The sequence below is a fragment of the Esox lucius genome, chromosome 3 (assembly GCF_011004845.1).
Source record: "Esox lucius isolate fEsoLuc1 chromosome 3, fEsoLuc1.pri, whole genome shotgun sequence".
NCBI classification, from domain to species: Eukaryota; Metazoa; Chordata; class Actinopteri; order Esociformes; family Esocidae; genus Esox; species Esox lucius.
In genome coordinates this window covers 18,947,285-18,970,489 of record NC_047571.1, presented here as the reverse complement: position 1 = coordinate 18,970,489, position 23,205 = coordinate 18,947,285, and the positions used below count along the sequence as shown (strand labels likewise).

The 23,205-nt window shown below is 40.1% G+C and overlaps 3 protein-coding genes across 3 annotated transcripts; 1 reads left to right on the top strand and 2 right to left on the bottom strand.

Annotated features, from left to right (window-relative positions):
* Positions 1–516: 516 nt before the first annotated feature.
* On the top strand, positions 517–8,624 carry aldh9a1b (aldehyde dehydrogenase 9 family, member A1b). Its single transcript, XM_010889932.3, has 13 exons — positions 517–952; positions 2,001–3,347; positions 3,574–3,758; positions 4,035–4,180; positions 4,930–5,059; positions 5,298–5,432; positions 5,570–5,766; positions 5,841–5,981; positions 6,285–6,473; positions 6,683–6,770; positions 6,901–7,042; positions 7,282–7,394; positions 7,621–8,624. Exons 2-13 carry the CDS (start codon positions 3,328–3,330, stop codon positions 7,713–7,715), a joined length of 1,581 nt encoding a protein of 526 aa, XP_010888234.2. The 5' UTR covers positions 517–952; positions 2,001–3,327; the 3' UTR covers positions 7,716–8,624.
* A 16-nt stretch (positions 8,625–8,640) lies between these two features.
* zte38 (zebrafish testis-expressed 38) lies at positions 8,641–13,094 on the bottom strand. Its single transcript, XM_034291103.1, has 12 exons — positions 12,630–13,094; positions 10,883–11,027; positions 10,708–10,771; positions 10,557–10,593; positions 10,440–10,460; positions 10,302–10,328; positions 10,055–10,122; positions 9,819–9,967; positions 9,264–9,511; positions 9,042–9,087; positions 8,881–8,921; positions 8,641–8,724 (listed from the first exon to the last, which is right to left on the bottom strand). The coding sequence occupies exons 1-12, from the start codon at positions 12,678–12,680 to the stop codon at positions 8,674–8,676; spliced, it is 948 nt and encodes a 315-aa protein (XP_034146994.1). The 5' UTR covers positions 12,681–13,094; the 3' UTR covers positions 8,641–8,673.
* prdx1 (peroxiredoxin 1) lies at positions 13,035–18,139 on the bottom strand. The gene is given in 6 exon segments (NM_001311029.1): positions 13,035–13,565; positions 13,947–14,077; positions 14,298–14,420; positions 15,813–15,966; positions 16,167–16,283; positions 18,097–18,139. Coding segments are annotated over 5 exon segments (600 nt in total). The 5' UTR covers positions 16,273–16,283; positions 18,097–18,139; the 3' UTR covers positions 13,035–13,479.
* Positions 18,140–23,205: the final 5,066 nt, after the last annotated feature.

Below are 23,205 nucleotides of genomic sequence, written 5' to 3'. Positions count from 1 at the left end.
GTAGCTAGGAAAAACTCCCTAAAAATGCCAGAATGTAGGAAGAGACCTAGAGAGGAACCAGGCTCAGAGGGATGACCAGTCCTCTTCTGGCTGTGCCGGGTGAACATTAAGAGTAAAAGTTATAATAATTAAATGTGGGCTGAGTCCAGAGTCTATTAAACCTAGTTCAGGTCAGAAGCATGACCAGATGGACAAGGACAAGGACAGAGACAACCCGGGAGGGGGTGTCAGCAGAGTGGCAGCTGGAATCGTTATCGTCTTGATCTGCAACACAACCAGGAGTACTTTGGACAGGGACAGTCTTTCAAGCCAGGTACTCCAGAGGTGCAGGCCAAGACCTCATGTCCTCCTAAGTTTAAACAGGGCAAGAGACAGGGAACATTTAGAAGGTGCATTCCTTAGATCTACAAGGATTTACAGTGGAGGAGAACTGACCCTACTCCCACAAAAATATAGCAGCGTAAAACCTTGGGGCTGAGTGAGTACATTACTTAGAAAGTTTACGGTAGCCATTTTTGTCGTAATTTCCGTTATCCATCTTTTTTCCACAAACAATGCCGCATTTGGTTTCGATAATAAGCTTTAGCTATAGAACCTATTCAGTTATAACAATTTCATAGTGGTGCTAGCATTTCGTTTTTTTGTGTCATAACGGTGGTTATTATTTGAAAAACAATGTCTAACACGGTTTCTTTTAGTACACAAATAGCTGCAATCATGGATGTGCTAGCGAAAGCAGCTGTTGCAGAAATAACTAAACTTATAGACGAGGGCACTGTAGTGCTACGCCTGGAAATGTGTCGGAAAGAAAATGAGATAGAAAGCCTTCAAAACAGTTTACAGGTAATGGAAAGAGAACTGAGAAAAGCTCAAAGGGAAGCAGTAGCACGAGTGACAAAAGACAGGCAACATGCTGATGGAATTCAGGTCGGGAGTGGGTCTCCACAAAAAGGTGAGTGTTCACTACTGTTTTCACGTAAGACGTGTGTATTCTATTTGCTCAAACAAAACGTTTGCGAAATTCATAGACAGAATATTTACACATTTTTACCATGTTTTTCTACCTTGCCTATACTCGTCGTATCTTATTGTGTCTTTGTCCTGTCTCATCACGACACTATTTGGGACATTAGAAGATCTCGGCAAACCTTCCTCACCTTACTAGGCATGTTTCTAAGCCATTTCTTAGCGCTTTCTGCAATGCTCCTCCAAACAGGAAGTGTGCGTGAGGGCAGAATCAGGGTTGAATTTTGAATCCACTTGAGTAACAAAATTCACTTACCGATCGCAAAGTCTATTCTGATTCCCATGGATGGCAGGTGAAGTTCTACTCCGTTTGAGAAGGTCTACATGGTTGTCAGGCCTGGCGCCACGGGGGGCAAATGGGGCATTGACCCCACAGATAGAAACTCGTGTATTGTTTCCCCATGGCTGTACACATGTCAAACTGATAAACATGCTGTCCCTTCCCTGGGAAATGCTGGCAATTTTGCATTCCACATGGCGATCAGACACTTGTCAGCTGTCACAGTCAAGACTCAAACTTAGACAATGGCAGTCAGCTTGGTGCCAAACAGCTTCTATTGGACACATTTAGTTAGGATGCTCCCTATTTTGTTCTGTTCTGTCCAGTGGAAGCAGTTTGACAAAATGTTTTGTTTGCAAAAAGTTTTGGCAAACTAAATCCTGTGGCAGTGGTGTATTTATTCTGCCAAATAAAGCGCTTTAGTTTAGTTTAACTGGGGAGGGACATGCATACATTTGTCATATAGAAAATGTGTCACAAATAAAAACTAAAAGAGGGAATTGCATGTTGTCCAATAGAAAATCTATTTGAAAAAAGCAGTCCCTTTCCATTTCATTCAGCTTGGTTTTGTTTCATGAAACGTTTTGCAACCCAACGTAACCCCTGTTTATTTTGCTGTGTTAAATAGTTTTTTTATGCTTTATTGGATTTGATCATTTCTAACAGTTAAATAAGCTGTGTACTTTACTTCCAGGAAATCAAGGGGACCAGAAAGCGCAAGCCACATCTGTAGAAGAACCTGAGAGGTTCAGTGATCTGCAGCAGTCAGGACACGTTGAGGAGACCAGTGAACTGGAGTTTCTGGTGAAAGCAGAGCAGGTGGAAGAACATGTAGCTCAGGGAACTATGCAAGATTCAGAAATCCAAGACAGTGTGGACTTCAGAATGGATGAGGGAGATGGTGACCTGTGGTCCTCTGTTACACAAGGACTAAGTGGGAATGACTCCGGCCACCCAGATGAGTCCTACACTACAGAAAGATGCTTACAGATGTTCTCCTCTCAGACAGATCAATATCCTGCTTCCATTCCATCACACCCAGGACCCTGCAACTCTTTGTCCACTGCGGGAAAACCGCTTAATGACATATTCAGCACTGTTCCAGTGAAAGTGGAACCAAAGAGTCATCCTATGTATCATGACAATGCAATGTCAGAGTCTGTTCAAGCGGAACAAAGGCAGTATAGAGATAATATGCACCCTGATGTGATAGAGGGCTTGATTTTACAACCCAGACTGCAACATCCAGGACCTTCTTCACAAGGGCTCATAAGAGCAACTGGGAGCCCATCTGAGTCAAACTCACGCAACCAAGAGCATATTCTTAATAAAAACAGATTGAAAACAAAGAGGATGGTAAATGTTTGGAGAGCTGTACCAAACCAAAAAGTTTTTATTTGCTCATTATGTGGAAAGAGCTTCCACCGCCATTGTCAACTTGAAGCGCACCAGCACTCTCACGCTGGAGTCAAACCATACAGATGTCTTGAGTGTGGTAAAAGCTTTACTCAAAAAACTAGACTAAAGTCACATCAGAGTGTTCACACAGGTGAGAGACCATTTAGTTGCAGACTCTGTGGTAAAATGTTTGCAAGGCAGGACAATTGCCAAAGACATGAGCGATTTCACAGTGGACAGAAGCCATTTAGTTGTGTGCAGTGTGGTAAAAGTTTCACGGTTCTCAGCAACCTGAAAATACATCAAAAACATCAATGTAAATTTGCCAATGTCAGAATGTAAGATTGGATGTTGTTCTGTGTTTTATTCAGCATTGTACAGTGAATGAACTGTTTATGTTGTTTGTTATGCCTTGTTCAACTACCTTTGCAAATGTAAATGATTTCTAAATAAAGTATTATATTCCGTGTGATATTTTTTCTCCTAGGTAGCTCGAATTGCTTTGCGTATATTCTTTGTGGTTTACGGTTAACTTGTAGGCCAACGTCAGAGGCACTATTTGGTCAGCAGTTGTTATTCGTGCAATACAAAGTTCACGCCATATACGAATTGTACAATATCGTATGAAGTCTTACAACTACACGTAAGTGCAATGAAAACCGTATACAACTGTCAGTGAAACGACCTCAACCCAGTTCGACTGCTAGCCATCCAATGTTGTACTGATCGCAACATTTCTTTTGGTCATTTACAGTACATGAAGTTGCATGATAATTGCTAACGGTTTTTGTACCCCTTTGGCTTTGACACTTTAATGGTCAGAATTTCTTAACGTTTTACCAAACTAAAGTCATAAGTTTGACTGGCAGAAAGATGCTTCAAAAACAACTTGCAGTCGTCCGACGGCTGCGATCTGCTGCTCTACTTCCTACGTGTATACGTAGCATTTCGTCCGGGACCATGGACGTCCAATTCCCATTGAACTTCTGGAGCGGAGACCGAGTGAAGATTAAAAATGAGTCAACCTCAGAGCCTGTTTACGAACCTGCAACTGGTATCTACTGTGTTTTTTAAGTGCATCTTAAAGCTATTTCCTGTCATAGTTTTTATGAAACATAAATTAGTCTTAGCCTTGTTCCTTGTTAAGTCGTACACGTGTGATGAAAGGCCATACTTTATATTCAGAATATACATGTACATATGGCTCTGGAGTCACACAGATCGACAGAACGCACAATTTCAATGTGCCATTGTATTTTTTTGTCTTGTCAGATGGTTTATGGAGTATTTGTGTATATTTTACTGGATGCATGCTTTGTTTTGGTTGTAGGTAGGGTTCTGTGTAACCTGGAGTCGTGTGGAACTGTGGAGGTTGATCAGGCAGTGCAAGCCGCCCAGTCAGCCTACCAGACCTGGAACAGGATGTCAGGGATGGAGAGGGCACGCATCATGATTGAAGCGGCCCGTATTATTGAGGTATCCATCCTGTGATGCATCCATTCATGACAATTACCTCAAAATTCTCAGGTCTGTTCTTCCAGTCAGAACTAAACCCGGAATCAGTCCCACAGCTCTTGATCTTTATACTGTTTGTAAATACTGTATGTTAACTTGTGTATCGGGAGCTTCCAAATGGCAGTCCACGCCTGTCAGACCTAAGTGATAGGGAGAGGATATAATCCTACTGTAGTCACTTGGTACCTACCAGATTGGTGCATGTTGCATACAAATAATAAAGTTCTGAGTTTATTGTAGCACTGATCCACACTTCTAAAACCACAGAAGCATTAATACTTTTTGGGTGCTTTAAACAAATCCGTAGCTTTGTAGTAGCAACCATAAATACATGGACAGATTGTGAGTTGTTACATTAACAGTTGTCCTTGTAGCAACAGGCATCAATAAAATCATTGCGTTAGCCTACATCATAAACAATTTCATGCTGAAAAGTAGACTACTAGCAACCTCAATTATTATAATCCATGTTCACCTATTGGACCCAGAGGTAATGGATCCCTACTGAAAACACTAGTAGCCTACTACAGTTCCACGTGCACTTCATTCACAGATTGTGCACAATCTACCTTGGTTGCATATATCCTGGCGTATAGTCCAGCTGTACCCCTGTAACCCAGGTCCCGTCTAGGGGTGGGCAGAAAGGGGTATTATTGGGCAGGACTTGAGTGTATGCTGTTATTGAACATTTGCTCTCCTGTTGTGGACAGAACAGGAGAGAGGACATTGCAGAGATCGAGGTGGTGAACAATGGGAAGTCAATCACAGAGGCCCGGATGGATGTGGACTCTGCCAGACTGTGTATAGAGTACTACTCTGGGCTGGCCAACACTCTGGCAGGTTGGCATGATGAAGGATAGGGCTGTTGGACTGGGGCGGTATTGGGAAGTGTACAAAGATTTTCCATTCTAAAATAAGAGGGAAGTATGTGGACCAAACTCATAGAGAAGAAAATAACCCCTGCACGCGTGATTTAGCGTTTGGCTCGAGCACGGTGTTTAGATCGATATGCTACTGCCACCTATTGCCTGACTATCAGTGCTGATGATCACAGTTTGCCCATCCTGTACTTTTCCAGGACAGCATGTCCAGCTGACGGGGGGATCTTTTGCCTACACACGCCGAGAGCCTCTAGGGGTCTGTGTGGGGATTGGAGCCTGGAACTACCCCTTCCAAATAGCTGCCTGGAAGTCTGCCCCAGCCCTGGCCTGTGGTATGGTGATGACATTCCTTGTGACAGTAGAAAGATAAAACTGCACCGATTTCACGTCACAAATGCAACTGCGACATGTTGAACCTACATTGGTACAATCTCAACTGTCTCCCTGTGTGTCACTTTTTCGCTATCAGGCAACTCCATGGTGTTCAAGCCTTCTCCCCTCACCCCAGTGACAGCGGTGCTGCTGGCTGAGATATATGCCAAGGCCGGAGCCCCAGAGGGACTGTTCAACGTAGTCCAGGGTGGGCAGGAGACGGGCACCTTGTTGTGCCACCACCCTGACGTGGCTAAGGTCTCCTTCACTGGCAGTGTGCCCACAGGCAAGAAGGTAAATGTAACAATCCTAGAACATGACCGCAAGTAGTCTTTGTTATTAACACACAAACCACTCCTGACCCTCAGATCATGGAGATGTGCTCCAAGGGGGTGAAGCATGTTACACTCGAACTGGGTGGGAAGTCTCCTCTGCTCATATTTGAGGACAGTGACCTGAAAAACGCAGTGAACGGGGCTCTCATGGCTAACTTCCTTTCTCAGGGCCAGGTAGGTTGTGGGCTGTTACAAGTTTTAACACTTTGAACATGGTTAAACCAAGTCCTTCAACATTAGCACCTCTATGAATGTAACTTTTTACTGTGTGTTTGTTTGTAACTTTTGGGCTTGGGGTTAAGGTTTGACATTAAGGGTTAGGTTTGTGTTTAGGAGTTAAGTTTCAATTAATAACTTTTTTTTGTGGCGGGGGGGATAATGGTTAGGTTTCAGGGTTAGAAAAAAAATAAGATTTGGCACATTTTGATCCCCAAAATGTGCCAAATATTAAAACAAGCATGTTTGTGTCCAACCCAGGTGTGCAGCAATGGAACTCGGGTTTTTGTTCAGAGACAGATCCTGCCTGAGTTCCTTAAGGAGGTTGTGAGGAGAACCAAGGCCATAGAGATAGGGGACCCACAGTTGGACAGCACTCGTATGGGAGCACTGATCAGCCGGCCACATCTTAACAGAGTCCTAGGCTTTGTTGAACAGGCCAGGAAAGAGGTACAATACAAAGATGCTATCAGCAACAAAGAGGAAGAGCTGGAGGAATAGTGGGAGGGGAAGAGGGTGGACAGAGAGGGGAAGGCGGAGTAAGTCAGTCTTTTCAATAGTTTATTGTATTTTCCTGGTAAGCAGTTTGATTCAGATAATATAATTGCCTGCCAGGTGATAGCCTACTGAAATACCACAATTTCACTGCTTTGACTCAGGGAGCCAAGGTGTTGTGTGGAGGGGAACGATTTGTCCCTTCAGATGCCAAACTCAGTGGTGGATACTACATGACGCCCTGTGTGTTGGGTGAGCCTCGTTTTATTATGGACTATTCAGGCTGTGTGAGATGCATGTCATATTTCACTTTAATCTTCATTGTAGTAATTTTACATTTCTATCCCCCTCTCTTTCTTGTCCCTGTGTCTCTTGGCCGTAGGTGACTGCTCTGACGAAATGACGTGTGTGAAAGAGGAGATCTTTGGGCCTGTGATGTCTGTGTTGTCCTTTGAAACAGAGGAAGAGGCTGTGCGGAGGGCCAATGCCTCTGCCCTTGGCCTGGCTGCTGGGGTCTTCACCAGGTGATGACCTCGTACAATGTGGTTATTAGTAGGAAGAACACCTATCAATAATAATACATTTTTGAGTGCTTTTTTTGCATCATTAATTGTCAGTAAGTGCTTTTGTGGACATCCAGCCTAAAACCCCAAATAGCTTTAATTTTTTCAAAATATTCTGACAAATGAGGTTCACATTTTAGATTGACATTTCGTCCCATTGCAGAGTTTGACCTACTTGTTGCAATGTGTCTGGTATGTAGTGATGTGAAGCGAGCCCACCGTGTAGTTGAACAGCTGAAGGCCGGATCCTGCTTTGTTAATAACTATAACATCACTCCTGTGGAGGTGCCCTTTGGAGGGTTCAAAATGTCAGGTAATTACTGTACTACATAGTTAACTGTAATTTTCTTCTGTTAGAATGTTAATCAGAATTATAAACATGAAGGCGTTGTTATTTGTAGTGCATAAATCAGATTGGTTCATTGGAATACATTTGTGTGTCGGCATGTTTGACAGTATTTCCTTGTGGTAAGTAGTCTATTGTCAAGAACAGTAAAGGCTCGTGTCAAGAATAAAACTATGCTGTTGTCTGCCCACAGGCATAGGGAGAGAGAATGGTCAGGTGACAATAGAGCACTACACACAAATGAAGACAGTGTTTGTAGAGATGGGGGACGTAGACAGTCTCTTCTAAAAGCACTATACTGAACCACTGGACTCCACCACTCTGAGGCATTCTGGGGGAGGAAACGCCAACCTCCTGTAGCACAAAAAGACCTCCCATAGAAAGAAGCTGTGTGGACACTAGGGTACTCTGGTATGTATTGAATTATGGATATAGTACAGTAACTTAATACACCTGGCATCTCTGTCCACTTAAAAGGGTATGTAAAAAATTTAATAATGTAATAAGTTTGACTATTTACTGAGACTTATATATAAATCAGGAGAGCCATGCCTTTTGTTTCTGTAACTATTTCCTAATTCTCAAAACTATAGATTGCTTACATAACAATGTAGATAAGCATGAACTTTATGCAGATGTGGTTCCCAAGTCCCATTGTGCATCTTGCATAGTTGTTTGCATTGGAATGTAGGCTACAGAGGATGATTGTGGCGCTTTCACTTCTGTCAAGCGTTTGCCATTTCTGTAAATCAATGTTTTTTGTAGTTGTACATAATTCATTGTATTATACATTTATGATCACAAAATATGTTTTTATTATTTCAAAGTTGTGAGATGTCTCTCTGTTTTGAAGATCTGTATAAATGATGGCTTTATAAATAGGCTTTGAAGTAAAACTTTAATTCCATACATATAGTTATTAAACATACAGTAGATATAATACAAATGTTAATTCATTTAATATAAAAGAAAGGCTAAATAATCAAGTGGCTAGGATTTGCTTCTTTGAACGGGATAATATAGATTATATAGATTATAATATATCTGTCTATCAGCTGTTTATCAGTTGCTGTAGCTTAATGTGTTGTATAAACATTTGTATTAACAACTGAAAACAAAGGAGCATGGCCTGAACTCATTTACCACTTATGAATAACAAAGAGGCATAGAAATAAAACAGTGTTCATGTAAACAATCTACAGTTATGTTCACTGTTTGACAGCGAGCTGGTGAAGCTTTTTTTTCTTCAGCATGCTTTTCCTTTTTTCTTTACCAGTTTTTTGGCAGCTGCTTTCCTCTGTTTGGATGAATGTTGTTTTTACTCCATTGTGTTGATTTTCACCCATGTAACCCTCTATATTCTCTTCCTCAATGACATATTGACTTCCTCAATGACAACACCAAAAATGGAGACCTTGCACATAACCAACAAAGTGCCCAGAAAATCACTTACATTTTTTACAGGTTTCTTGGGTTTCTTGAACTGTGCAGACTCTGTCAACAAAAAAGTTTTACTGATGCATCAAATAAGTTATTAGTTATTTATACCACAAAATGTACCTGGGTTTCATACAAAGAAAGTAACTGATTGATCTGATTATCATTTTGTATTACCATCTTCAGAGGGAATGTCTTCTTTGTAGCTGTCATTGTTAGGATCCTGTAAAAATTCAAAGAAAATAGAAAATAACAGCAATCTTTTGTGACAGAAGGCCTGTCAGTTGAGTACACTACACAATTTTTTTGCGTTGATCTGGGTGAGTGGAAATGAGAGTCCTGTCTTGAACGCTGTTTGATTTAGCCATATTATTTTGGCTTTTGTTAAAACCAGCCCACCTGTGTACCGGTTGCCCTTGGGCCTAGCAGAGTGTGATTCTGGACTGGAGAGACTGGGCTGCTCTCCCTCAAGTAGTTCCCCTCCTGCAGCTTCTCCACACGGCTCTGTGCTGCTGCCACCTTCATCTTCAGGGTATGGAAAGGGGTTTGCACCTCACCCACTCCAAAGAGCACCGCCTTGCCCTCGAACCACATGTGGTCGTCCACCCCCTCCTTGAAGCCTGGAGGCTCATAGTCGGCCGGGGTGACTGGTGACAGAAGAAAAACAATAACAGGATAATTAATGATTAACTGAACATCATTCTGCATGAGTTTCCAAAGTCCTATTCACTGCATAGTGTAGCTATAAACACATTTTATAAAGACTACACTGACTAAAATAAAAACTTTTTTGGGGGGTCAAATTATTGTCAAATTCCATGTGTATAATGGAAGAAAGACGAAAGACATGACCTAACAGTTCAAAAGCATGAACCTCAATAGTCCCTGACTTGTTGAGGTTCCAAAAATATGTACAGTAATAACCCTTATTGTACACAAAGGTATTGGCCTTACTGTCATCAAAGTAGTACAGCCTCATGGTCAGGCAAACATTGTTAGGGAGCACGTCAAGGTTCTGCATGAGAAGAAACAACTTCCTGATCAAGAGGACTGAGGCGTTCTTGGTGTCCTCCATTGTCACTTTCATCTCCACGTTTTTGTTCCTGGGGAATTCAAGAAGTTCATAGCTAGTTACCTTAGGCTGACTCGAAGCTAAGAAAATGAGAAGATGATTGAAGTAGCAAAATGACCTCAGTATGTCCAACTCTGGTCCTTTCTCTGTGTATCTGAACTTAAACTGGTATGACTCAATGATGCACTAAGAGAGGGAGAAGCAACACCATGTTAGGAGCACTGAAACTTCTCTGTATTTGAATGTTTTTTCTGTTGTTGTTCTCTACCACAGACAGGTATTACAGGATTTCTTTTAACCAAAAACAAAAGCAATGGAAAGTGTGGGTGTGTGCAAAGTTTTTTTTATTCTTAAGGAGAACGTACATTGGGGTTATCTGGATTGGTGCAGACCTGCATTCAAAATTATACAAAAGATCAAGCTTCCATTTAATTGAAATAGTGAGACATCTTAAGCAGTCAAGGTATTTAGGTAAAGACAAATTATTGCTTTGAATCACTGACCCCAATAAACACAGTCTGAAGCTGAAAAGACAAGCAGACAAGTTAAACAGATGGCATTCTGTATTATGTTAAAGCTGCATCATAAAACACAAAAGAACCACATTAATCTGTACTTACATATCCTCTCTCTAATGCGTCAAAACAGCCCATCATCCTTAAAAAGTATTATTTCACATCAAAATATGAGCCACTGTCTGATCAAATGTGAGTGTTGTCAAATGCGGACAGCTCCTTTGTTGAACATGACCTTGGTATGTAATGTACTTACCACTTCACAATTTTGCAAGCACCAGGTGTTGTGCAGTCTTCACATAAAACTTTGATGGATAAATCTGGTGGACAGTCTAAATCAGTTGCAGAAAAAGACACTAGCTACTGTATACAACAACATTATTTTGGTTATGTGGTAAACATGGAAACAATTCTGTGCTTTTCTACATCACCTTCTAGATAACGAGATCTATAGGCGTCTTCAGGAAAAATTCCTCTGAGATACGTGATTGAAGAAATGGCAAGGGCCATCATTCGTTTCACAAAGACCAGGGACTGTTCTTCAGTTTTCAGTTTGTTTTGAAATAAGCTGGTCCACTACAAAATGGAAAACAATTGTATAGTGATTTTTGTTCTGTACATTAAAAAGTGTATTTTAAATCAAACAATTCCTGTTCGATTGAAGCATATACTGGAGGCCAAGGGTGATCCTGTGGTATATGCTTGTGCCTCTGTTGCCCATTTACTACTGCAGCAGGGGTTTGAAGCTGACCTGCTCTTTTAATCAAATCTATCTTGGAGTGTATGTCAAAGAGTCAATGAAATTCAAAAGAGCCTGCAATGTTTAAAAAAAGGTTTTGGGGATAGATGTAAATTAACATGGGCCAGTGTGATTGCAAGAGGACAGTGTAGGTAATTTGTTTTTACTGCCAAAGATCCATAGCATTCTGGCAGCCACTGCAACTGACTTGAAAGCAGCAGCAGAATGAACTCTGAAGTGTACAGGAATGTCTAGTCTGCCTCAAAACAAACAACTGCTGTCTATAGGTCTGGCCTAGAGAGCATCAACACAAAACAGAACCAACCTGGTGGTGTCAATGGAGACAGGCATGCAAAGGATATGTGACCAAATTCTAAATATAAGTGCTTAATTTGTTGACCTGAAACAATATAGTAATCTCCCCTAATGCTTATTGTGCCTTGAAATAGGAGGTTTATGAATAAAAGGTGTCTTTTCTAAATTTCTGTGTGTGTGTGTGTGTGTATATATATATATATATATATATATATATATATACACACACACAAACAAGAGGAAAATGAAAGGAAAACCCTGAATAAATAAATGGAGAAACATTAAAAATGCAGATGCTTCCACACAGGTGTACTGCATGAGACAATTAAGCAATTAACACTATATTATGGTCTGTGGCATGTATAAAAACACTGAACAGGCCAAGCTGACCTCGATTTTGGATCAAGATGGCAAGAGGAAAAGGACTAAGTTACTTTGAGGGTTAATTGTTAGGACATGGATGGCAGGAGCTTCAGTCTCAAAGACTGCTCAACCAGTTAGTGTTTCCGCAGGATCAGTGCCTAAAGTTAAATCTGCATTTAGATATATGGGAAATACATTAGAAAAATTGTCAGAAATTAATGTGGTGAAAAGCATATGAGACGCGTGCATTTCTGTGAGATGTAAGGAAAACCTGGAAGGAACTCTCCCAGGTGACTAAGATTGTCATTGCAGAATTCAGATCAAATTGTCAGCAAGTCCGCCCAGAACTACACAGAAGGACATTAGGGATGGAGTGCACGAACCACTCATTACAAATATTTTCCCTTTAATTTGTCAACAATCTCATCTGTACACAAATAATTTATTTCAAATCCAACCAGAAGAGGAAAAAAATGCCCATTGTCGCAATACCAACGGAGTGCGCCGTAACTGTATTTTCAAATCCGGTCATATTTAGGCCACTTAAGGGCGCCAAATGATGGAATGAACCGAGCCTTTATATGTTACTAGCGGACTAGATCGCTAACGTTAGCAAACTAAGCTAGCTAGCAAACTAAGCTAGCTAGCTGATTTCGTTGCCAATGTAGATACTAATGGAACGCACATTTTCTACACATGCTACATGTACTTATTTTCATATTCAATTACACAAGCTCATATTGACTGTTTTGTTGTCATACCTCTGCTGTCTCCTGCTTTTTTGGCCTGTAACAAGTCTTCCCAGCTGCCATACTGTGAACGTTATACTGCGGTGTTACGTTTTGGCTACCACAGAACTTGCTAGGTAACTGGAGGCACAAGCCGCGTTCCTAACCTTCCTTAGAAATGTGTAGTACTATTGTCAACTATTTTAAAATGAAATGTATTAAAATAATACATGGGCGTATGTGCCGATAATGTTCAAGATATAGCTATTTGTCAAATTTTCTAGCTACCTACTTAAACTATTTTAAGAATAGTCATCTTTGTTGAACCTGAGGTGAAGTGTACAGCAAAACATTGCAGCATGCACAGCACGTGCGCTTGTTGTGATTGACATCTCAACCATGTGCAGTATACCGAGAGAAATACTTTCTAGCAAACTTGTATTCAAATATTTGTTTTAATTTCACCACGTAATACACAACGTGTTTTTTTCCTATAACTCATGGCAATCAAGTTAGAAGTTTTTCTCTGTAAAAGTTTTATTTAGCTACACGATTTAAGGACGTTTTGTAGTTGGGTATTCACTGTAAAAAATAATCTAATAACATTTTCTCCCGAAGTCTTTATTGTAAAGATGTTGTTCCTCCATTCACAGACGGTCTTAAAAGAGCACTAGCTGATGTCCTCAGATAATACAAAAATAATACCACAGAAAAAACATACACTGGTCATAATCATTTTCACTCTATCCAAACAGTTGACATATAAGGGGATGCTGATGACGTTGTTCTACTGTTCCCAGGCACAGAGGTAGACTACAGCTCTTCATTGTTCTCTTGAAATGTATTGTAGTTGTTCTACAGCAGGCTGGAGACCCCTGTTGGCTTATTTCTGTTTGGAAAAGAAATCTTTGCTCTTCTGGACATCAGGCTTGATGGTGTCGCTTCCTGGTTTCCAGCCAGCAGGGCAGACTAAGGAAAAACCACAGGTGTGTTTCAGTAAAATGCAGTATGATAACCAAACCATGCTTTTAATCTGAGCATCAAACTTATAAAAATGTACAATCAGTCTAATCCCTCTTAGCAAAATCATTTCAAAGATGTCTTTTCAGTCAGAAAGACATTTACTCAACGTCTTGTGCTAGTAGGGATGTTCCTAGCTTTTACAAGAATATAATGTTACCTCAAAGGAAAGAGTGGTAATTGTGACCTAATTGCTGTTCACATATGTATGTATGACAGCTAATGCCGCTATACATGATGAAATATGGCACTGCAGCAGGGTAGTCTAATTAAGTGTAGGAAGTAGACACATTTTGTGAAAGACCGAAGATAGCCATGGTATTTATGCACCTTCTCCATGTTTGTCAGTGAACTGAAAGGCCTGCACCAGACGAATGGTCTCATCAACAGAGCGTCCCACAGGCAGGTCGTTGATGGTGATTTGCCTCAATATGCCTTTGTCATCAATGATGAAAAGGCCCCTGAAAAAAGAAAAGGCAGAATACATAGAAATATATTTTGTAACTTGACACCTCAGAGATAGGTAACCTTCCTGGGATCTGATGACTTGTCTTAACCCCCCGAATCAATAGCCTGGCTTTAGCTTAGCAGGCTGTTAACACAGTTTCGTGTTTGCATTTTATCTGGATTTTATCATATACACTGTACTTTGACTATTGAACTTGTCTGATGTGAACTAACCTATAAGCAATGCCCTCGTCTTCCTTCAGCACTCCGTAGTCTGTAGAGATGGAACGCAGTGTGTCAGCAACCAAAGGGATCTTCATGGCACCCAGACCGCCCTGCTTACGAGGTGTGTTGGTCCTATCGGTACACACATGACCATATTTGAGGTGACCCTCATAACATGGATCACAACAATGGACGTAATTTTCCCTTCATAACACCTGGCGGTAAAAAACAACATTTGTCTGGATTCTACTAGTACTGTTATTGATCTTATATTGTTGTCCAAGTTCAGTCAGCGACGTTTATATTTTTGAACAGTTATTGTAGCCCAGGTTCAGTGGGTGACGTCCGGACTGGAGCTGCAGACAGGAGAGTTATCCTACTACAACAGGCAGGCCTAAGATAAGCTTTTTATGTTCATATTTCCCCCAACAATTAATCCGTTTGACAGTAATATGCATGGTAGTAATTAATTTCCCACTAAAATTGGGCACACCCGATATCTCAGTCCCTGGTTTGAATTCACAGATTTGAATTGGTCCAGGAAATAAGAACCGATGCAGATGGGATAATAATATTGTGGAGCTCCCTCCATGGACCTGAATGGACCGTTTCTGGGCCTCTTTTTATTTATGAACAGTTACCTGTCCTAGATTGAGCTTAGTTTAAAAATGTGATTTTCCACATTGCTTTCGGACAATCATAAAGACAAAGCACTGTGATATATTGAACTCTGCATCTGATATGCATGTTGCACACCCGATTATACTGCATGGAAAACAAAGCAGAAGCATCTAGAACCTCTTATTAGTAGTCTTTAATTAATATTTGGGCAAATGTGCTTGGTCTGACCTAAACTTGGTCATTTTGATGGTTGTGATTATAAGGTCCCACTGTTCCTATTTGTAAGATTTAAAAAATATATTATTACTGATAATAACAGTATATAGTGATACATACTGAGAAACTACTACGAATTATAATATGAATACTGTACATGTTGAGAACATTATTCTGTTTTGTATCATTTGGGTCACGATGGTTTGTCATTTTTAAAGTGGGTTGCCAAAGGTGGGAAAACCAATGGTATAAAGTATACCTCCAATCTTAGCCTCTAATTGATTTCTTAAATTGCTTTGAATGAGCGCTGGTGGATTAGATATATGGGATATCTCTAAATGCATTACACTTTGAATGAGCGCTATGGTGGATTGTTATAGAGCTGAAGAGGCGTGCAGAGCATGGACAAGCTTTGCTTTTGGCTAAGTCAGCACTGTTCATCATGGAGCTGCAATAGTTCTCACTTTAAATCCCCCTACAGATATTTTGATTGTTTTGGGGCAGAACGATGCAAGGTGTTGTGTGGTTACAGGTGTGTCTTAGTCAGTTTAGCTAGGAAAATGCATTTCTTATCATTCTGCTTACTCCTTAACGGGAGAGCAGATGTAACAGAAAGGCAATGTACCAACTGCAATGTGAGACAAATAATTGTGCTAATCAAAACAGGCAATTGTGCAAATCAAGTACCATGCAAGATGGCAGAAGTGAGAGTCGACAGATGCACCAATGACCTCGCAGCCGATCTTCCTGAACTCCTCTGCAGCGTCACTGAAGGCAATGATCTCAGTAGGGCACACAAACGTGAAGTCCAGCGGGTAGAAGAAGAACACCACATACTTCCCTGGGGGCAGGCGACACAAGACACAGACAATAGACAACTTGCCTAGACAACGCCTGTCAAATTCCTCTGGAACCAGTGAATGTCATTACAGTACTATTAAACTGTTACTGTATAATCCTGAACCCCATACAAACTTACCTCATACAAAGAGACACAATAAAAACTGTTTAGAATACTACAGAGCACAGTATTGGGCCTACCTTTGTAGTCAGAAATGCTGATGTCTTTAAACTGGCCATCTGGCATTACTGCTGTGGCCTTAAAGTGAGGAGCTGGGTGCCCAATACGTGCTTTCCCCGAAGCCATTTTCACTTTCACTTTTTACAGAGGAGGGAGAAAAGAGGGTTGGTGGTGTTAATATTAAGTATAGCAGCATTACATTTTAAATATTAATAAGATCCTCAAGAACACTGTAGGAGAACTGAAAAAAATCATTTTAGTATTGAAGCTATAATGTGACCATTATTGAAGACAATTCAGGAATAAACTATTCTGTGAAAAAAGTCAATTCTTTCATCTACAGCACCACAGATGCTGGATGTAGTAACAAGATCCTCTTGTGTCTGCCCTAACAATAGTGATCACTGTCCACAAACTTGCAAGGCGAAATTCCAATGAATGGAGGAAAGCATAACGTGCCACCCAGCAAACTGCAAAATCACATGCAGGTTGTGTGGTTCTAATTTGTCACAAACTTCCTTCCAGAAATTCAGGGAATAGGATTTGAGAACTGCTTATTTTTACAGAAGTAAATAATAATGTCACAAATCTGAAACAATATTACAAAGAAGTACATTTTTTTTTACAAAATTCAATTGATGCTCTTTGAAAATCGTTATAATGTTGTGATGATTGTTCAGGTAATTCATGCTACTGTCCAACTGATTCATATTAACTAGTCTACCAGCAGGTAAAATAATGTCAGCACCATCTGTCACTGTCTGGCTAAATGTTGTGTGAGTGTCAGAAGTTTCAATGGGATTTGCGAGATGCCCGATGTAACATTCACCCCCAGTCTCCCTGATACATTCAAATGTATTGCTGAGCAGCAGCTTTCCCGCACCTGCATTAAGAAATGTGGACTGTGCAGTGACTGGCCATGGAGGTGTCTCTCCATGTGGGAGCATCGTTAGCAAAAAAATCTGTCTCGCATTGCAATCTGGTGACTGCCTTCAGATGAGTTAGGGGCCTACAAATGCTTACTAAGTCAGATGTTAAGCAAGCATGTCCTTATACATGCTCATCTCACTGACCTTCTGGTTGATGAGCATTATGGAGAAAAACAGAATCACAAAAAGCAATGTGTGGGTGTGGTGGCTTGGTCAGTGATTTGTGGGTCATCTCTGAAATCTTTTGGATATACATTTTTCAGCTTTCTCTCCATATATTTTCTGTGTTGATTTTTGTATTTGTCTAGCCCTTCAACTCAGTCGCAGTCAGTCCCCTCAACTGTAACAAAACCAATTTCTGCTTTTGGAGAATAAAATAGGAAAACAAAGAGAAACATTTTGTTCTCATATAAAATAATTAAGTTCTAAATAGGAAATGTTTTGACTAAAACGTACGTGGACCCTGCACGCAGCCTATGGCTTCCTCTTATGCAGCAGATGTGGAGTAGTCGGAAGTTCACTATTCAAGGTGAACGGACGCTTGGGCGCACTTTGGAATGCACTCAATAACCGCCCCGCGACATCGCCGCGTTGCCTAGACCTGGTCTATTAGGGTCAACCCTTTGATTTTGAACTTGAACGTAGTGCACAAGAGTCATCAAATCCTATTTAAAATAATAAAAAGTCTATGTGAACTAGTTCCTAAAAATCGAAAGCTAAACAATGAGTTTGTTTTTCGACATAGATGTGTTTTCATTATATTTTTTGTATTTCAAAGAACAAAATCTGAATGCCACTTGTACCCCCTTTAAAAAAACATCGAAAGACTAAACATGTGCAATTATTATATTGTCAATATACGTTAAAAACAGCAGTCGGATCCCGGTAATATTAGGCTACATAAAAGAAAGTGAGAAGGTAATACAACTGTACCAAAAGTCGTATCTCCAAGTAATGATTTATTATTTATTTTGAACAACCGAAAAAGTATCTATACTTCATTAGACTGAAAGACACGTACCTCCGCTTCAGCACAACCGCGGCAGCTTGAGACGATGAGTGCCGAGAATGAGAAGAATTACTTGGAAATATATACAAGGTTCAAATCTCGCGATGTTTGAACACTGATATGGCCACATCCCAGCTATTCAGTGAATACGAGTATTTAACAACCTCACAGCACAATGACTTTGCACATTTTACCCGCTTACCATCAGAAGTAACCCACGAACTGCATTTAAAACCGCCTGTGTTAGGATGACACAGTAGATAATAACACACTGGTATTTTTTTTCTTCTCATATCAACATTCAAGACTTCAGCCTACGTATCTACTGCATAACTTTTTTAGATTTTTATAACCCAACAATATAATTATATTATGTTTTTATTGTTTCTCGCGCAGAGAAGCAGAAGCCCACATTCACCCACTCTTGAACAAAGTTTTCACCCCTCTTCATCCAAGGGTAGAGCTTTTTGATAGGGTCCCACAGTCATGAGGTCCCCATCATGTGACTCAACACAGACACCTTTAAAATCTTTAGACACCTAAAGGTGACTACCTCATGAAGCAGGTTGAGAGAATGCCAAGGGATTGCAAAACTGTCATTAAGGCAAATTGCAGATACTTTGAAGAATCTGTAATATAAATGTATTTTTATTTGTTTAAGACATTTCTTTACTTCTTGATTCAATATGTGGTACGTCATAGCTTTGATGGCTACACTATTATTCTACATTGTGTAAAATAGTTAAACTAAAGAAATACCCCAGAATGAGTAGGTGTGCCTAAACATTTGGCTGGTACTGTATATTACCATACTTTATTGCCCTTCATAGAAATGACACTTTATGACATGCTCTTTATCTACTTATCTGTCTTTTACTGTTTAGTCTAATGACCTGTCACTACAGTGCATGAGATCACACTAACAAATCTTTAGATGTGATTGTTGAAGCCCATTGGTCACTTCAGTAGGCTCTATTTAATCCCAGTAAAACTATATCCAATAATTTAAGTGATTTACTGTTAGAATAAAATGAAAATGTATTATTTTTTTTCTGGAGAAATTGGCTAGCATACAATGTACTGTGCCTTTGGAAAATATTTAAACCACTTCCCTTTCCCCACATTCTATTGTGTTATAGGCTTCATTTATAATTGAATAAAAACATTGCCATCAATCTAGACACAATTAACCATAATGACAAAGCGAAGGTTGTACCAATTTCTTGAAGAATACATATCTGAAATATCTCAAGTAAATGCGTTTCTCTGCTTTTAGCTCAGCTCATTATTCCTTCAATCCTGACCAGTCTCTCAGTCCTTGCCACTGTGAAGTTTTCCCATAGCATGATGCTCCCACCTTTGACCCTGGGATGACATTGGCCTGGTACTTTGTTTTTGCAAGACATTGCTTGGCATTCAGGCCTAATAGTTCTGTTACAGTCTCATCAGATGGGAGAATCTTTTTTCATATTGAGAGTTTTGTGCCTTTTGAAATAATGTACAAACAATTCACTTGGACACAGATGGACACCAATCAAGATTTAGAGTCATGTCAGGAATGATTTAAGAACAAAGGATGTCAATTATGTATACAGTCTATACCATTAAGAAAATGTGGTGAAAGTGAAGGGGTCAGAATGTTTTTAAATCCACAGGGTCTATTCTGTGTTGTGAGCATTTACCCACTGCAGGATTTTTGTAGTCGTACTTCCTCTTCACCTCCTTTACTAGTGCAATGTAGCATACAGATTTCACAATAATGAAAGGCCTAAAGGGAAAACACCTATGTCAACAGGGTATATTACATAATCAAGGAATTTAATGGGAGCAGTGCCTTGATGAAGATATCAGATTTCCCCACATGTGTCCTGGTAGAAGTAGTGGTCAGTAGTGGTCATGCAGCCTGGTCCCAGATATGTTTGTGTGGTCAGCCCCTATGGATATTTATATTCCAGTGGGATCAGACCAGTCTGTTTCATCCCTCAAATGAAGATATATTGGAAAGATTGCTGTTTGTCTGTGCCTCCCCTCTCCCCTCCCACCTCTTCCTGCTGTTGTCACTCCGGTGATGCCTGTCGTTGCTGTGGACACCACATGAAGGGCCAGATAAGAGGGGACCAACACAATACACTCTTATTAAATCTGCAGGCAGTACATGGCAGGCAGTGCATGGCAGGCAATAGATCAAACAAAGGCCTAAAGGCTCATGTTCAGCTTTCAACAACACAGAAATACGGACATAAATAGTACATGTCACCTCTGAAATGGTTGGCACCATTGATAAAGATTAACAAAATAGGCTGTTAATTATTGGAAGCCTTGTGTTTTGCCCTTTGTGCTCCCTCAACTTTAAATTTGACATTTTATTTTCTATTAAATTCAGTGCAATTGGAAATAAACACACTGGGAGGGATCTTAGATTATTCTTCCTTACAGAATTTGCCGTCTTCAACTCTAACCACGTTTTCAATAAATTTCAATATGTCTGAAGCCTATGCAAAACATTGATCTTGTGTTCAACGAACAATGTCTTTGTGGAGTTTAATATGTATTTTATTGTCATGCCGGAAAATCCTTGTGGCCATATTTCAGTCTCCTGGCAGGGGCAGCTAGGATTTTGGCTAAAATGTCCTTGTTCTGTACCTAGTCAATTAACTATGACACGTCAAAGAGATGTTTTTAGATGCATTTTGCCTGAACATAGCGTTTAGTCATGGTACATGTATATTGGCAATCCACCACAAACCTAAATATAGTTTTACCATATTTCCTTTGCTTAAATTGAGCTCATTACCTGTTTTGTAAAAAAAATTATCATCTTTATCAGGGGTGCTAATAGTCAATACTGGAGGTGGCTGTATATCATAACCAAAACACAACTAGCCCTTTGAAGACCACTACACCTCGTCTCTGTAATACCGACTTTGCAATGCAAATGTATTCCCTCTTCTGTTGCTAAACACCTGTATTATATTAGGGAGTTTGAAGCACTTCCTGATAAATTACTCTTTAAATGTATGTAGGATATTAAACACTATGCCATCCAGACTTATATCAATCAGTCCATCACTGCAATCTCAACAAGATCATCCTGGTGCTTGACAATTCCTAGTTAATGAGTGGAGATAATACATTTTCATATTTGTCAATAATAGTGCAACATTTTCATTATTCTAGTACTCATACGTTGTTGTTGTATCTCAGTACATCAAATAGGTTTATGTGTGAGTCTGGTTGGGTGTGTCATGTCCAGTCTTGTCCTGGAAGGGCTGTAACAGGGAAGACAGTGGTGTTGCCTAGGATGCTCTACCACAGTAGGACCAGACATTAGGGCTGCTCTTTCTAAGCTTCATGGACATAGCAGCATGTATTTAACATGCCTCCGTCACAACTGCCTGTCTGTCTTTCTCTCTGGCTCTAACTGCATGCAGAGTTAATGTCTTAGATTTTTTTCAATGTAATTTATTGGTTGCCCTGAGGACTTTGGTTAGAAAGACCAAGTCGACAAAATGCCTCTTCACAGAAATTAGGTGACCGTCTAAGTACACCTATAAGTTGTTTGGAACTCTCATCCTCTCTGATGTGTCCTTCCTGAAAGATAACTGACCCCTGTTCAATAGAGGCTTGGATCTCATGTATACAGAGTTCAATGAAATTGGATGACAGGTGCCAAAGTGGAGGGCTCAAAGAGCTTGGTCTCGATTTGTGTTTCCTTTGATTAGAGATTAAAGACTAATTCTAATGGTTATTACTTGCTATTCAAACATTTCTAATAACAAATGATCATAAGTGATCAGACTAGTTGAAATATTGAAATTCTTGTCACACTCTAAATTTGACTCTTCATAATGTACAGTTTTTCTTAATGTACCTATAGCAGAATATCAGTGGTAAGATAATTAAATACATTTTTAGAATGTATTTTCTGAAAACAATTGACATAAATTAACAGACAGCTCAACTTGTATGTAACTTCCATTTATATGTAAAATAAATCCAATCAGAAAACATTTCAATATCTATTCTTACCTATCCCTAACCATATGTGCTCTTTTCACTGGTCTGAAACTGTTACCAGGTACTTACTGAACCTGTTACCATGTCGTTTTTGTGAAACAGTTTTAAAGTTATGATAATCAACGTTTTTGTAAATATATATACACTCACCTAAAGGATTATTAGGAACACCTGTTTAATTTCTCATTAATGCAATTATCTAATCAACCAATTACATGGCAGTTGCTTCAATGCATTTAAGGGTGTGGTCCTGGTCAAGACAATCTCCTGAACTCCAAACTGAATGTCAGAATGGGAAAGAAAGGTGATTTAAGCAATTTTGAGCGTGGCATGGTTGTTGGTGCCAGACGGGCCTGTCTGAGTATTTCACAATCTGCTCAGTTACTGGGATTTTCACACACAACCATTTACAAAGAATGGTGTTTACAAAGAATGGTGTGAAAAGGGAAAAACATCCAGTATGCGGCAGTCCTGTGGGCGAAAATGCCTTGTTGATGCTAGAGGTCAGAGGAGAATGGGCCGACTGATTCAAGCTGATAGAAGAGCACATTTGACTGAAATAACCACTTGTTACAACCGAGGTATGCAGCAAAGCATTTGTGAAGCCACAACATGCACAACCTTGAGGCGGATGGGCTACAAATAGGAAAAAGAGGCTACAATCTGCACAAGCTCACCAAAATTGAACAGTTGAAGACTGCAAGAATGTTGCCTGGTCTGATGAGTCTCGAATTCGGTGGAGACATTCAGATGGTTGAGTCAGAATTTGGCGTAAACAGAATGAAAACATGGATCCATCATGACTTGTTACCACTGTGCAGGTGGTGGTGGTGTAATGGTGTGGGGGATGTTTTCTTGGCAAACTTTAGGCACCTTAGTGCCAATTGGGCATTGTTTAAATGCCACGGCCTACCTGAGCATTGTTTCTGACCATGTCCATCCCTTTATGACCACCATGTACCCATCCTCTGATGGCTACTTCCAGCAGGATAATGCACCATGTCACAAAGCTGGAATCATTTCAAATTGGTTTCTTGAACATGACAATGAGTTCACTGTACTGAAATGGCCCCCACAGTCACCAGATCTCAACCCAATAGAGCA

What these genes read in the sequence shown, in the direction of transcription:
- zte38 (XM_034291103.1), bottom strand. Translation starts at nt 12,680, where the DNA reads ATGGCAGCTGGGAAGACTTGTTACAGGCCAAAAAAGCAGGAGACAGCA. An exon ending in GCTTGCAAAATTGTGAAGTG is followed by an intron (nt 10,594 to 10,707) that starts GTAAGTACATTA and finishes ATACTTTTTAAG; the next exon opens with GATGATGGGCTGTTTTGACG. An exon ending in CCAAGAAACCTGTAAAAAAT is followed by an intron (nt 8,725 to 8,880) that starts GTAAGTGATTTT and finishes TCATCCAAACAG; the next exon opens with AGGAAAGCAGCTGCCAAAAA.
- aldh9a1b (XM_010889932.3), top strand. Translation starts at nt 3,328, where the DNA reads ATGAAGTCTTACAACTACAC. An exon ending in ATGAAGTCTTACAACTACAC is followed by an intron (nt 3,348 to 3,573) that starts GTAAGTGCAATG and finishes TTTGACTGGCAG; the next exon opens with AAAGATGCTTCAAAAACAAC. An exon ending in TTGAACAGGCCAGGAAAGAG is followed by an intron (nt 6,474 to 6,682) that starts GTACAATACAAA and finishes GCTTTGACTCAG; the next exon opens with GGAGCCAAGGTGTTGTGTGG.